The 15,072-nt window shown below is 43.1% G+C and overlaps 1 protein-coding gene across 1 annotated transcript in view; it reads left to right on the forward strand.

Annotated features, from left to right (window-relative positions):
- The window catches only part of LOC142579325 (uncharacterized), a 40,432-nt gene that overhangs the window by 12,477 nt on the left and 12,883 nt on the right, over positions 1-15,072 (forward strand). Inside the window, exons 2-6 of the mRNA XM_075689394.1 lie at positions 2,840-2,897; positions 2,976-3,064; positions 4,226-4,357; positions 7,031-7,156; positions 7,377-9,382. Of these exons, the coding sequence (XP_075545509.1) occupies positions 2,840-2,897; positions 2,976-3,064; positions 4,226-4,357; positions 7,031-7,156; positions 7,377-9,382 (2,411 nt within the window). The remainder of the gene's footprint in view (positions 1-2,839; positions 2,898-2,975; positions 3,065-4,225; positions 4,358-7,030; positions 7,157-7,376; positions 9,383-15,072) is intronic.

The raw sequence follows: 15,072 nt of genomic DNA on the forward strand, positions 1-15,072 counted from the left end.
CTTTGTACAGATACCATTGACATAGATAATCTTAATGCAACTGTGGCACTGAAGTGACCTACCTTGGCATGTGAAGGGATGGAATCGCCCTTGAATGTCAACTTTACGTAGCGGGTGTTACCAAGACGAAGCACATATGTGACAATAACCTCTTCGGTCGCTGGTTTGATGAGAATTGGCAAGTCCGAGTTCGGTATGACCAAATAAATGTCGTAACTGATGCCCGCCATGCATGGCTCCGCCCAATGGTACAATCGCTCGGACTTTGATGCCACCCAAATGTGTTAATTTCCGAAGCTTGTCCAAGACGCTACCATCTGTCGCGTCCACAGCGAGGATGTTCTTTCGCATGTTTAATCTGACTACCCTTACTTCATTCGGCACAATGCCTTCGAGAAACATAGAAGAGAGCTTGCCTCTTAAGGGCTGGAAGGCTGATGGAAGAGTCATCTGGCACGAATACCCTTTTTTTCTTCATAGTTAATGTCCTCGCTGGTAAAGACACCTTGAAGATCCTTCTTTCGGCCTTTCTGCTCATAACAGACTCGAAGCTGTCGTTTGACAAGTCATCGCTTCGGACGAAGTACCGTTCGGTGTCCTCGCTGGTACTGGACCAGGTACCTCATTTTTTCGATGAGCTCACCATAGCCGACCTCTGCCCGGGCGCCACCGCGTTTGACTCCTTGTCTATAGCCACAAGGCAGTGAGCCTCCCTGATGACCTCGCACGGTGCTGGACCAGGTGCGTTGATTCACCGAGGAGCTACAATAGCAGACCTCAGGCTGGGCGAAACTGTGGACGGCTCAGTCCTCACGAGGCAGGGAGCAGCGTCCCCGAAAAACGTGAAGATTTTTTAATAAAAATGCAACGAACAGAGACAGAAGCGTTATTGTCCTTGTTCATTAGCGAAATGGCACAATTCACTCTGGGGGACCGGCCATGAATCGAGGGCGAAAAAACTGTTGCCATCTTTTTGGGAAAACAAGGTGAAATGAACTAAGTGTTTTGTAAATGTGAATTAAACTGTCTGCTGTTACAGACATGAATAATAAAATATGTAAGTATTGCAGTAAAAATTATGTGGGCATATGAGGCACTTCGCCGTCGTCGGCGAAAACGAGAGAAATAAGAATATGAACCAAGAAGCCTCGTTTGAAACTATCCTTGAATCGTCGATAAGCAGTCGACGATAGCGTATTACACCCCACGCATTAGGGCGTTTACTTAGCGTGCTTTGAACCACTATTACGCCTTCGGAGCTGGGATAGAGGGTTAGAGATAAGTTATAAACGAAAGGCAGGGACGTTAACCAGGCTGAGGCTGCTTGGCTACTCTAGAGTGTAAAAGGTGGAAAGCGAACTAAATGACGTGTAGAAACATAGAAGGAAAGTTTACAATGTGCGCTAACACATACACAGAAGCCTTCATCGTTCAGTCAGCAACAAGCGGTCAAGAAGGCGGAAAGTCAGAGACGCGCCACGTCGGCAACAGCGCTATAGTCTTTGCAGAGAGGAGAAAGCGTGCCCCATCGCGTAAAACAATCCGGTCTATGTTCATCACGCGGAAACAAAGTAAAGATGCGAGGTTTTTGTGCGGTTGGCCCACTGATCCAGCAGAAGTCCATTCTGCGGCACCCTAAATATAACTGAACCATGACAGGTCAGCGCCATCATCATTCAGTGACACCATATATAACTCGTTCAGCTTACCGAAGAAGCGAAAGCCCACGTCTGCGGTAAAATGCTTGTTCAGCATGATTTGCGCGATTTTTAGAAAAGTTTAGGCAGCTACAATTTATTCGGAGCTTTTCGCTACGGCGAATCTCAAAACTGATTTGTTGCTTCAAGAACTTAATCAGCACCATGATCAGCCTTTCTATTGCAGAATGTGAATTCGTGAGGGCAGCGAAGTTTCGAGCAGGAGACGTCTACAATTTGCAGACTTGTACTGTTGAACAATGACTGCATCTTGTGCAATCAACGACGAGACCAAGCGGTCAAGCCACCATATGCCGGTCAAGTGAGAGACGGAAGGCAGTGTGATCACCTGAGTTTGAAAAAGAAACTGAACTAAAGAAACGTCTCTACAGGATAATTACTGTTTCTGATTAAAGTTCTCCAGCACCGCGGGTTCGTCCTCAGCAGGAGAAGTGAAGTGCTCGGAGAGGAGCGAGAAAATTCTGCATTCGCAAATGGAATTTTTGATCAGATTGACGAGGGATCAATTGATCCGCCCAGCCGATCGAAAATTTCATTTGCTGCTAATACCCATTTGCTGTAATCGTGGAACGATGGCTCAGTGGATACTGCGCTTCGCTACGGACGCAAAGTCGTGGTTTCCATCGCCGGCCGACGCGGATGCATTCAGATGAGGACCAAATTCTAAGCGATCGCGAGTACTTGGGTTTATGCGCATGTTAGATAACCACTGAATTATTCCGACATCATCTACTACAGCATCTGTGATGGCTCGAGCATCGGTCGGACACGTTAAAAAATAAATCAATGAATAAATAGAAAACATTGCCCGTCGCCAACGGCAGAAACAGAGAAAAAATGTAGGGCCATCATTACCACATAAAAAATGCAGCGAATCCGGCATTGGGTTAACATAAACTCTAGGTGATAATAGCTAGTAATGAGACGGGGAAATACGCAGAGGTGAATATTTTAGAGAATGCGAGGGCCGTAAAATATAAATCGTACAATGCAGACTAACTTTACGTCTTTTCTTGCTAGCCAGCTGGTTAAGATTGACGTATGTTAAGATGTGGAGCAACGCACTTCACGTCGTACATACGATGGCGTTTGAATCATCAACTGTCTGCGTTTTTTTACAGCTACCCAGACGTTGACCAACTCGGAAGATTACACCAAGCGCGAAAGCGAAACGCCAAGGTAGTATTCTATCTCCAATATGCTTCTGTTCTGTTTCGCTCAACTGTAGTTCACATACAATTTTATCTTGCTTTCCAGGCTCAAAATATGCCACAGAATACAAAGAAGAGCACAGGCCTTCCTACATTAAATAAGCTCAACCGGTTCGAAGCGCCAATTACTGTATAGTGAGTACTTTTACAAGACGACAACTTGCCATCGGCCTAACAATTTTTACTCTGCCATTTCTTGTTAAAGTTCCGAATGGAAAAAAAGAACTAGGAACTATTTGTGCTCAAGGTATTCGCAGTAACTGTTATGTTCTTGTGGACGATTTCACCACATGGCTTTCCTTTTTTTTTTATTCAGTAATGTCCCTCTACATACTATTTTTAAGACCCAAATCTCACCTTGATTCTTCGGCCCTAAAGATATATATATACTAGCTAGCGCATTTATAATCTACATTGTCGTTGTCGTAGCGACCATGCTTAGCGTTCGTGTAGACATGTGTTGGCTTTTAATAGAAACCAATTATTTGGATACTCTGTATGTAAACAGCACTAATTCTTTCCGAGACAGTTAACGCCAATGGCGAATATCATTGCTTCTAAATATTGCGAACCCTCACCTCATGATCTCTGAGGCGATGATTAGGCACGTAATATGACCAAAATTCTTGTGTGTGTCCATTCTTGCTTTGTCTGGCTCGTATTACTGGAATGACTTAACGATGAATTGGTTTAAATGATCGAGTCCCAGTGTGCTTTTCGGCACTGCGAGATTCGCAGTTCTGTCTCCCGCTCCACTGCGATAGTTGGATTATAAGACTTCATGATGATCGGACCCCGTGCCTCTGGTGAAAACCGCAACAGTAGCTTCATACCGTTAGTTAAATTTTTGACAAACTTTGGCAACCCTTGGAAACTGGTGTGATTCTCCTGCCATCGTGTCCCATTTCCGCAGAGATCACTCCTTTATTTCATTCAGTGCAGCAGCCATGAAATCTGTGTGCGAAAATTTTCACAAAAGTGGGAGTTTTACATGTAGCAATAAAGCCTGGGAAACTACGTTTTGCAGGGTCATCATTAAAACGGTTCACGCGCATTGAGAGGCTCGTGCAAAGTTTATGCGTACGCCAATACTCCACTTGGATATCTGTGAACTGAGCTTCTGAATTCTGTTTGTCTGTTATAATTGTGGCTTGCCTAACTTCCTAAAGGCAAAGCTTTAGGTTTCAGTTTGGTTTGTTAAAATCGCTAGGTGTTGCACCCCCTACAGAATTTTATGTAGAGACAGTGTGTGCAGCCGGCATTAATCTTCTATTTGTTTTTTGTTTTGTTTTTCAGCATTCACAAAAACGATTCGCAACGGGAAGCTCCAATACGCTGCGTTCTTGTGGGCAGGGATCGTATCAGTATGATACGAGTCCTGCAAGTAGTCGGGCAGCGCATGAAACTGGACGCGAGCTACGTAAGAAAGTAAGCCCGATTGTATCACTATTTACGATAGTTTCGACGCTTTCGCTTACTGTTCAATGGTCTTCTAAGGCCAAAATGATGACCATCATGTGAGCATTTTGCCATTGTCAAACCACCTTCGCTTTAATACCTCCACAACCACGATTGGCTGGCATGCTCTATCACGTGAACAGTTCGGGCATAAAAACTTTATTGTAAATACGAGTCCTGATCACCTATGTTAACGCTTCCTTAAAACCAAATGACGCGGTGCAAGCTTAATATTCACCATCTTTCATTGTACAATAATGTGCGTAATTTCAATTTAATGTTCATCTTTTGAATCAGCAACAACGATAAAACTACGATGATGCAAGGCAGGATCGCAGACAACGACTTGTGTTTCTTAATTGGCTATTGTTCGTGCTCAAGTTTCGGCATATGCAATTATGAACGCTTGCTACAGTTGTATGGTTTCGGATAGATAATTACAAATTCGTAACGCTTATTCTTTCGGTTAAATGGATAGTTGCATATTCATAAGCACGATTTTATGCGCCTGTCATCAGAACATGTCGGAACACGATGAGATGCCATGGCATTGCTCTGAGAATGCACTTGAAACAAGCTTATCAATTTGCACTGGTCATCACGCCGCCATGGTAACAAGAATGCTGACATAACATCAGCGTGGAAACGCGAACCTTCATGTAAAATGTTCGCGTTAAATTATGGGGCTGAAACTTCTTGCTTTCATTTCTTTCCTGTGTACATGATGGCGTCACTTCGTTTCTCGATGCGAATGGCTGTTTCGTTTGAGACATCTATGCCATCGTGAGAATGAGAATGTAGCTATGATTAACTGATAGTTGCAGCATGCACTTGTAAGTGTTGGAGAAATTTATCTGATCGCGGCATTCATAAATGCGCACGTAAAGGACGTCATGTTGTAAGCGAGTTATCAGCAGCACGTTCTACGACAGGTTGTGTTTGTAATATAACTCAGGTAACAAGCTTGACATTATAAAAATCGCCGCCAAATTCACTAAATTCCCCCCGGCATCCCTCAGTCTGAGGTATTCTTATTCTGTAACAAAACCGCGGCCCCATTGTGAACGCAAGACAAATATTACAGGGCAACGTAAGTTTTCTGCCAATCAGTGTTACCACAACGTTTAGATTTTCATTACAAAACAAAATTTTGCTCACTATCACGTCAATCTCACTACTTGTCATTGCGTTGAATCATATCGCTTTATTGAACGTTATAACTACACTCACAAATCAGTTAGCATTTGGGGCGTATTTTTGACTCAAAATACCCATCATCAGTCTTGCATGCGTTTATTTTTTCGAAAACATTGCGATTTCTACTTTCCTGTCAAGAATGCTACGCCCCGTTGACGCGCATGCTGGTCGTGACCTGGAAGTACCGGGCGCGCTGCGGTAAAGAAACGAAAGGCCTGCAAGATCTATTGCGACTATTGTTGCGGAATAATCATACACCCCAAAGGGTGCAAGTGTTTTTAGATTGTGCAAAAAGAAGAAAAGGGGGGGGGGGCGGAAGCTTCTTTATGATTAGCAATTGAAGCAAAAGGCTTTGTGAAAGCGCAGGCTATGCAGCTGCAAAGACGACGGGAGGCTTCCAACCATTATGCTGCGGGTGACATCGCATAAAATTTTTACGTTACCGCGCGCAGCTATACGTAATAATTACCTATTGATGAGTTCTGATGGAATGCTCGTATAGTACTCTTTCGTTCCTTGGGTTTGTGCCGTGGTAAACAAAAACTGCGATAGTGGTGCACAAACTTTCGGCTTCACTGCACAAATTCTTTACTCTTATGCAGAGAAAAGTGCTAGTAGACCGAACCGGTGGTGTCGCTAAGTTCCACTTTGTTTGTTTCCTGACATGCATCCCATCTCAGTCGGGGATTGATGGTTGACAGGTAATTGTGAATGTAAACCTTCCGCATTATTTGTGAGGCTAAGAGCGCATCAAATCGAGCGTTAATCGTGGACGTCGTTGCTTCAGCTAAATAGGTATAAAACTTGATATACTGGCCAAAAGATGTCTTTTTAGAGATATGGCTCCCACAAAAATGATTTGTCCTAATACTTTAGCAGTACGTATGCTTCCTACACTTACTCTGTGCTGATTTGGGGCCTTTATTACACGGCAAGGAGAACACATGACTAGTCATTGGAAAAATCGATTTGAAATACATAAAATACGCATGACGCAAAAGTCAACTTTCTCATATATCCTTTTCTTCGTCTAACGTTTCGTTTGATGCGCTCCATAGCTCAATCCACCGTAGAAGTAGGCGAAAAAGCATACAATGAATTCAATGCACTGTTATTTTTTCTTTCCCCATGCACAATTTCTGCCTACTAGCCTCAGCCATAAGCTTAACAGTGGCTGAATCCATATTGACCATAATTTGTTTTTAAAAAGTGAGGCATGTGTCCAAATTACTGCATCTAAATTGAGTATTTTATATCGTAAACATCACGGGCACTATAAAATACGATGGGGCTTAATTCTTTGCGGTCAGCGTCATTTGGCTTTACAAACATTTTTCTGAAGAACTGTTATTCTGTCAGTGTTCATGCTTCGCAACATGCTTCTTCACATTCAGAAACACGCATTCATGGTCCATGTAACAAATTCTTCTTTATCATAATTTACAGGTTGTGCTTCCCAGAAGGCAATCCAGTGCTTGACGTGGAAGACCTAAAGCACGGCGGACATTACGTGGCGTTGCTGCCTCACGAGTCGTTCAAGAAGCCTACTTCAAAGATACCGAATAATTACATGTATGACCAAAACAGGCTTACAGTTTTGCTGTAGAAATTTGTCCATGCACCAGCGAGAAATGTGACCTTGCATGGTCTACCATTTTTTGAAGAACTAGAAAAGGAGGCACATTCAATGTTTCTAATCTAATTATAATATGAAAAGGCGTTTTTTTTTCTTTTTTATCCGGTGCCCTTGCTTAGTCCTATACTTTAACCTTCTCTTTCTCTTCGATTCCAGGCGAACATACGAAACACTAGCTCAAGATACCTCGGGAAATGCATCCCAAAGTGCTATTGCTGAGGCGGAGGACGAAAATGAAAATTCAGCCATTGATCCAAGAGGCCAGAGCCAAGAAGCAGCGATTGCTATGAAGGAAGCATCCACATCAACCACCGAAGACAAGGAAACGGCCACTACCATGTCCCTTTACAATAACCAGGAGCTCGAAGACAGCGCAGTTCAAACGGGCAGCCTTGAAGAAGTGCGGGTGGAAGACAATAATCAGGGCGCACCTCATCAAGACTCCTTAAGCGAGAGCGCGGACCCGCCCACAACCCAAAATGAGCCACCGGCCGAAGCTGCCAACGAAGAAAGTGACAATAACGAAATTTTGAATAGCCGTGCTCGCTCTCCAGAACCCAATATGTCACCGCCACAGCAAGCAGGTCCCGAGAGCTCTGCGCAGCCACCTAGAGAAGATGTGTCAGCGAGTGTTGTAGCCGACACGGCATCTCCTGCGATCAAAGAAACTGATGACGACGACCCATCCGAAATAGCGTACGCTACGCCCTTGCAAGATGCAAAACGTTTGAAAGATTTAGAGCAGCATCTACATAGACTGTCTGGTAACAGCAACCACAAGTTAAAAACGAGTCCGGACAGGACAAGCAAGCCGGAGGAAAGCGATAACATCAGCTTGGCGTCGTTGAACAGCTTTTACGAGCACGAACAGCAGTTACTAAGGGCCGAAACCGAAGTGTCCAAGGAATCGGAAAAAAGAAGTGAGTCCCGCCATAGCGCCAAATTTGAATTTAATGACACGCCAAAGCAACAGTTGAGTGCCGCAGACAGCACCGCAAACAAAGAAACACCGGCAGCCTACGCAATAGACAAGTGTGAAGAATCTTCTGTGGAACAGAGTGCGGCCACTGAGACGTCAGGTACCCGACAACCACCCACAGCATCAACTGAAGACCAGTTCAGCAGTGTACAAGGTAATACAAGCATTGAGAGGCCACGCCCGGCAGCTCGACGAAAGTCATCCGGATCGATCAACGCATCGGGCTCTGCGCTCGGAAACGAGCAGCACGCCCCGCCAGATTACAGTCCGCTGGCGCAGCGGAGCATTCGTGTGAGTGAAAGTCGCGCGTCTGTAAGCAGCACGTCATCTGTAACGCGCCGAGACTCTTTGAATGATGGTGTCAGCCGGAGAGAGCGGCGGTCCTCAGTTCACAGCATCGCTTCCCTGGGCCAAAGTCCAGCTGAGGCCAACGGTCGCCCCATCGGCGTTTCTAAGCAATATTCATTGGACGATGCAGCCAAAAGTAGAAGCTCCGAAAAACGATCTTCGAAGACAAGTCGGACGCCATCGCAAGATCGAACGCAAGGCACAGTAGCCGAGAAATCGGCCTTAAAGAACTCTTCTGGCAGCATTTCACATTCGTCAAGAAAAACAAACGATGATGGCAAAAGCTTAACCCACTCGAAAACTTCCAGAAACGGTACGGAAAAGAAAGCTTCAGGTACCAAAAGTAAGCGACCTGCTGAGGAGGACAGCAATAACAAGGTTTTGTCGCGGTCATCATCTGTAGAGTCCCTAAAGTCTAACAAAGACAGCGGATACTCGCCTGCTTCTGAAAGGTCCAAGGACAGCACCGATGCACCGCAGAGGCAAAAAGACGTCAAAGACCCGAGCCGGGCACAGGACACAGGAAGTTCTTCCAAACGCAGTGAAGAAAAGCTGAGTTCACTGTACTACGCAAACTCGCCGCCTCATTCTCCAATAAGAACGTACGCTTACCTCATACAGGAAAAACCTGCAGCAAGCTACGATTACCGCGCACCAGAAGGTGGTCCAATGAATCAGACGCTTTACACTGCCGCGCCTCTGAGGTACTCGTCCGCTACTAAAAATCAATGGAAGCCGGACACGTACCCGATCCTCGAAGAGGATGACGTCTTCTATGCCAAATCTTCCCGAGGAAAGAACGCAGAGGCCTACAGGGAGATCGATTTCGATGAGGGTACGTTTTCCTTTGAAATTTGCATGCTTTAGACTAAGAGAAAGTTCGCTTTCAAATGGGGTTGAAATCTAACCTTGTCATTACGCAATAGCTTGGAAAAGAGCTGGACGAAGCTCACAACAGCTGCGCTCATGCTCTCGGCTGGCTAAAACAAACAATGGATGTTTTCTCATATCCTTGCGCCTGCTGCAGCCTGATCGTAAGGCTTGGCGTTTTGTCGAGATCCACGCCCTGGAATGCGAAATTATCTGACTGAAGGACATATTTATTAACAAATATCTGAAAGCAGAATCGCTCCAAGAGAATCAAAGAGAAATTGTCTTCAAACACGATTGTCTTGACGTTTCAAATATAAACATATACCATATTCGTAATCGCAAAAGAAAGTTAACTTTGTATTAATTATGCGTTTGATGATTCTAATTTCTCTGGAAAATTATGTCCGCCAAAGCGCACAAACCACATAACTGTGCTAGTAGGTTTCTGCCCAGCTGATTTTAGAGCGCAGCTCTTACGCGTCCGTTCCTTAGTAGAGAGTCGGTGTGCTTTGACGTCACTGCGCGAACGCACTCGTGCCACTTCCCGCGCGTTCGTCTTCTTCCACAGCTGGCTTCAGTGCCGCTGATCATGCCAGCAATACCATACTGCCCTGCCTCTGCGAAGGCGCTTGGCCCTGGCCCACTGCCGGTCAGTGCGGTTATTTCGGTCTCAAATTATTTGCCTCAATATATCGAGAAATGAAAACACGTATCGAGCTGCGCTCAAATTTCGCATTAGGGAGTATCCTAGTCGTCGGACACTTCTATATTATCGCGTCTTTATTAAAATGGGCGTCAGCTTACCTTGGAAAAACCTCAGGAATGGGAAGGGTGCAGTAGATAGTAAAATACCAGGCAATTTTTTTTCTTAGACTATGATCAATCTTTATATACTACCTGCGGCGGATGGCACCATTCTAATCTTTAAACTATAGTACACGAAGAGACGGTCATTATTTGCAGGATAAATTAATATGCGTAATCAATTAAAAAGGCACTAATTAAGTTTTAAACTAATTCCATTATAGCACACGCAGATATTTACTTTTTATGGTGAGTTCGGAAGCGCATCCACTTCGAACAAATTATCAAGATGACAGCCTGCGATTAATATTCATTTCCAAAGTGTACAACGAAGTACATTGCCGTTCCAGTAACTTTGGTGGTTAAATGCATGAAACTGTGTTTTCTTTAGAAAGTGAGTTCGACAACAGTGCATTCTTACGGCAAGTTTGACGGCGCATATCTAGAAACCTGTGCCATTCTCAGAATTCGTTCTAAGTCGATATGGGGCCCCCCATAACGTAAAACTATTCCAATCTGTTCTTATTCCGAATCGGTCATTAGCCCTCTGTAATAGGTCAAAACAGCTCGGACTCTGCCCACATGAGTGTGAAGCCCGCCCATACGGGCTGCACCCGAACCATTCTGCCTGTCAAGGAGGACTAATCCCTCAAATTTCTTTATAGAAAGCCTATAGACAGTCTATAGACACTTGTCTGTGAAGTCTACAGACTGTAAATAGACATTTCTTTACACTAGTTCGTAGACAGTCATAAGCTTAACGCCTTACACTTTTTATAGACTAGTCTATAAAAAGTCAGGGTCTATGGATGGTCTATGCAATAATGAGAATTCACGTTTGTAGACAAATGTCTGCAGAATGCATATAGACAATAGTTTATAGGTTTATACAGTTCTATAGACATTTATGCATAGACATTCTATAGACTTCAGTGTACAGATGTCTATGCATAAATGTCTATAGATAGTCTATAGACGTTTTATAGACTTCAGCCTAAAAAGTAAAACTATATAGTTCTAATTTTGTAGACTGAAGTCTATGGGATTGAGTAGCCTTTACGGAATCCTGCCTGGTCCTTTGCTTGGCAGAAGTCTAAGGTGTTCCTGTTTCTATTTGCGATTACCTTAGTAAATATTTTGTAGGCAACGGACAGTAGCTGATCGGTCTATAATTTTTCAAGTCCTTGGCGTCCCCTTTCTTATGGATAAGGATTACGTTAGCGTTCTTCCAAGATTCCGGTACGCTCGAGGTCATGAGGCATTGCGTATACAGGGTGGCCAGTTTTTCTAGAACAATCTGCCCACCATCCTTCAACAAATCTGCTGTTACCTGATCTTCTCCAGCTGCCTTCCTCCTTTGCATAGCTCCCACTTAAACAGGGGTTATTTAACGTGCACCTAAATCTAAGTACACGGGTGCTTTCGCATTTCGCCTCCATCGAAATGCGGCCGCCACGGCCGCGATTCAATCCCGCGACCTTGTGCTCAGCAGCCTAACACCATAGCCACTGAGCAACCACGGCGGGTAACTGCATCAGCACTGCAAGTGCGCATTTAGGAAATATTACAGGTGCATGCAATACATCCGCGTGAACGAAATCTGCTGGCTATCTTCTATCTACAAGTTAGTTTACATCTTTAGTTACATATGGCGGCAAAAAAATTTTGCTTGTATATATTGTATGTTCACGTGTGACTTATCATATGTACGTACGCATTAATGTCAACAGCTTAATAATGCTCCTGAACAAGCTCCAGTCGCATACGTTGCATAAAAAAAATTGAAACAATTCCACTAGTGCGGAATCATGCAGTGCAGAAAAGAAAACAAGTGCAGCCGTATTGAATTAATTCTTTTTATTGCGCGATGTATTATTTTCTTAAAATGAAGGTCTTATGCTGTGATCGAAATTGACTATTTACAGATTCACAGACTACTTTCCCTTGGCAAGCAAGGTCGCCAGACCAGCCTTGCTCTTCGTGTAATATGTTTCAAAGATGCTGCAAGTGTAGGCTGCAAATATGCAGATTCAACAATGTGAGGCAAAAAAACAAACAATTGTGTATTCTTTCTATGTTCATTAAGCAGCATAATATATTTACTCAAACCACTTAAGTCAATACTGAATGCTATTTATTTATGACTAATAGCTGTTTGTGAATACAAATTAGTAGTATTATGCAATGTTTCATTTTATGGCAGGATGAACAATTCAACAGTCCCAACTGCTGCTGGTGCTGCAGGAACAGTATGTTGCTTTTAAGACAAGTTCATATGTGAAACAATATTGTAATTATCCCAAATGACACCTGTATCAATTGCTGAAACATGGTTACTCCATTGGACTGTCGGTGCATATTTTTTTTGGCTGGAAACTAAATATCCCCGCGCAGAGTGATGTGCTCAGAGGAGTGACTGGAGTATTCTTACCAGTATCATGCCAAATATTTTAATTTATTTTCCCTAATAGATATTTAAATGTCTTCCTCATACTTTTAAGTGAATGCATAATTGGCCATAACTTCAACATAAGGCAGGTGGATTTATTGTACTGATATGGTCGCTTCTTAGTTTCTTACCGATAATGAGGCCTCTTGGGCATGCTAACACGCTTGCAAGTTAGGTACACCACATGAGCACCCGAAATACCACGCGAGCATTTTCTGTGTCATGGCACGACACAGATGCACGTCTTGGGAAACAAAACTGAAACTATAGTTCGAATGAATGCTATCACAGTAAATTATTTAAAGTGTTCTGAAACATAAGTAACATTTCTGGGGTTTCGAGGTTCAGGACTTTTAGTTACCGCAAAGAAAATGGAGTAAAAAATGCCATGTCAGTATGGTTCACTTTCATTTTCTATTTTCAATAAGTGGGATCAATTTGTCTCCATTTTTTTTAGGTGAACCATTTTAAAATGTGTTTAATAGAGAGATTCTCTGGAAACCTTGTATGGCGTATAACAATACAGCAAACCTATGTTGACATTTTCAAATTCCCCTATCTTTTTTTTAATTAAAATTCCCTGGTTATCTATGACACTTGCAGCTTAAGTGCAATAAAAGAAATACTGTGCTTTAGTGGTTTCCAAGCACTGCCAGCGCATATTTTTTTTATATAACGAATAACACGTCAGTCACTTGACATGCACTATTAGATTCAACTGATTTAAATCCCTTGTATAATAATACTGACAAGGGGTTGGGCAAGTTTGTAATTCATGGCAACACGAGCACAACACGGCAGGCAAGGGCACAGAAAGACACACACGTAAAGCAAATGCAACAATGTGAGGGAAAACTATTAAATTAGGTATTTTTAAGGTTCATTACTAGCTTTATATATAATTTGCTCTCATCCTTTATATCTCTATTTAACTTGGTTTATCTCTGACTGAAGACTACATCCCAATAAGAATCAGTACCATCATAATGTTTGATTATGTTACAGTATGATGAGCAGTAAGACAACCGTAATGGTCTCTTGTGCCAGCAACGGTACATTTAGTTTCAAGAAAGGTTGATATGACACATAGTGTAGTTATCAAAATAATAAAGAAATGCGAGAATCCCAAACGATTTCTATAATAACAATTGCGCAAACAAAGATACCCGGCTGGACTGTGAACATTTTTCAGGCGTTAATGCAATATTCCCGTGCCGAACGAACATGCTCAAAATAGTGACTGCAGTTTTGAACAATCACGTTAAGAATTGCAATTTATTTCCGCTTAGAACAGTCTGCAAAGTCTCTTTCCTCATACTCCGAGATAAATACATCTGCCACACTTTCAGTAGAATGCACATGAATGGGCTGTACTGATAAGGTTACTTCTCAGCTAAAGCATGTTACAATCTCTTAGGTATGTTGATATGGCTAGAACAAGTGCAATGTCCACTAAACTTGAATAATCTGTGCATTATCTACTAACAAAAGATCACAAAGCGAGTAATCTGGCTCTTTTTTTTTCTTTTGTTCAGCGCATGTAGTATACAGTCTGTCCCAGACGGCGGCACGAAATGCAACAGTAATGAAAACCGGAACACTCATTATGCACGAGAAGGGCTTCATATCATGCACGATTGGCACAATGCGAATCTGCGCCAGCAGCTGCCTAGTGATTAACAGCAAGTAAACTGCATAACGCCGTAGCATCGAAAGGCGCTTAACGCTTTTCAAGTAGCCCGAAAAATAACTCTTGCTGCTAAACTGTTCATAAAAGAGAGCCAAGAAAAAAACAAATCTTCCAACTATTGTCGTACCCAATGCCTTCAGTTTGAAACGTGTAAAGGTGCTTCCCCGAGCGACTCGTTTATTATTCTCTACTTCTTTCGGCTACGTTGCGAAGCTGCGAGTGATTGAGCTTATCGCAGGTTTCGCGCTCCGAAAGTTTTTGCGGTTCCATGTATTTAGATTGGGTGAATCTAAATATATGAATGAATATATCCATGAATCTAACCATTTCGTGTTGTCCCTTACTTCAAGTCTCGTGTTTTGCTTGCGGTAACTTCCCAAAATTATTTATATAGGTTGCCAGGAGCCTTTCACATACTGCTACTTTTACCGTATACGAAATAGGCCGCGCACGCACTGCTGATGCATTTCCCGCAAACACGCCTCTGTTTGAAAATTCCTCACGCTAACACAATTTCGAGGTATGTACGTAAAGTGTGTCACGAGAATTTCACTACACATGCGGCGCAGCGTTCATGGCAGCCCGATCGAGCGCCACGAAATGAGATCTACGACACAAGCTGCACAACACACACAATCCGCTAAGTGGCTGCTCAGTATCAAGGTAAAACACCTTTTTTTTTTTCACGCACATCAACTATGGCAAGGCA

The sequence above is a fragment of the Dermacentor variabilis genome, chromosome 4, assembly GCF_050947875.1.
Source record: "Dermacentor variabilis isolate Ectoservices chromosome 4, ASM5094787v1, whole genome shotgun sequence".
Taxonomy (NCBI): domain Eukaryota; kingdom Metazoa; phylum Arthropoda; class Arachnida; order Ixodida; family Ixodidae; genus Dermacentor; species Dermacentor variabilis.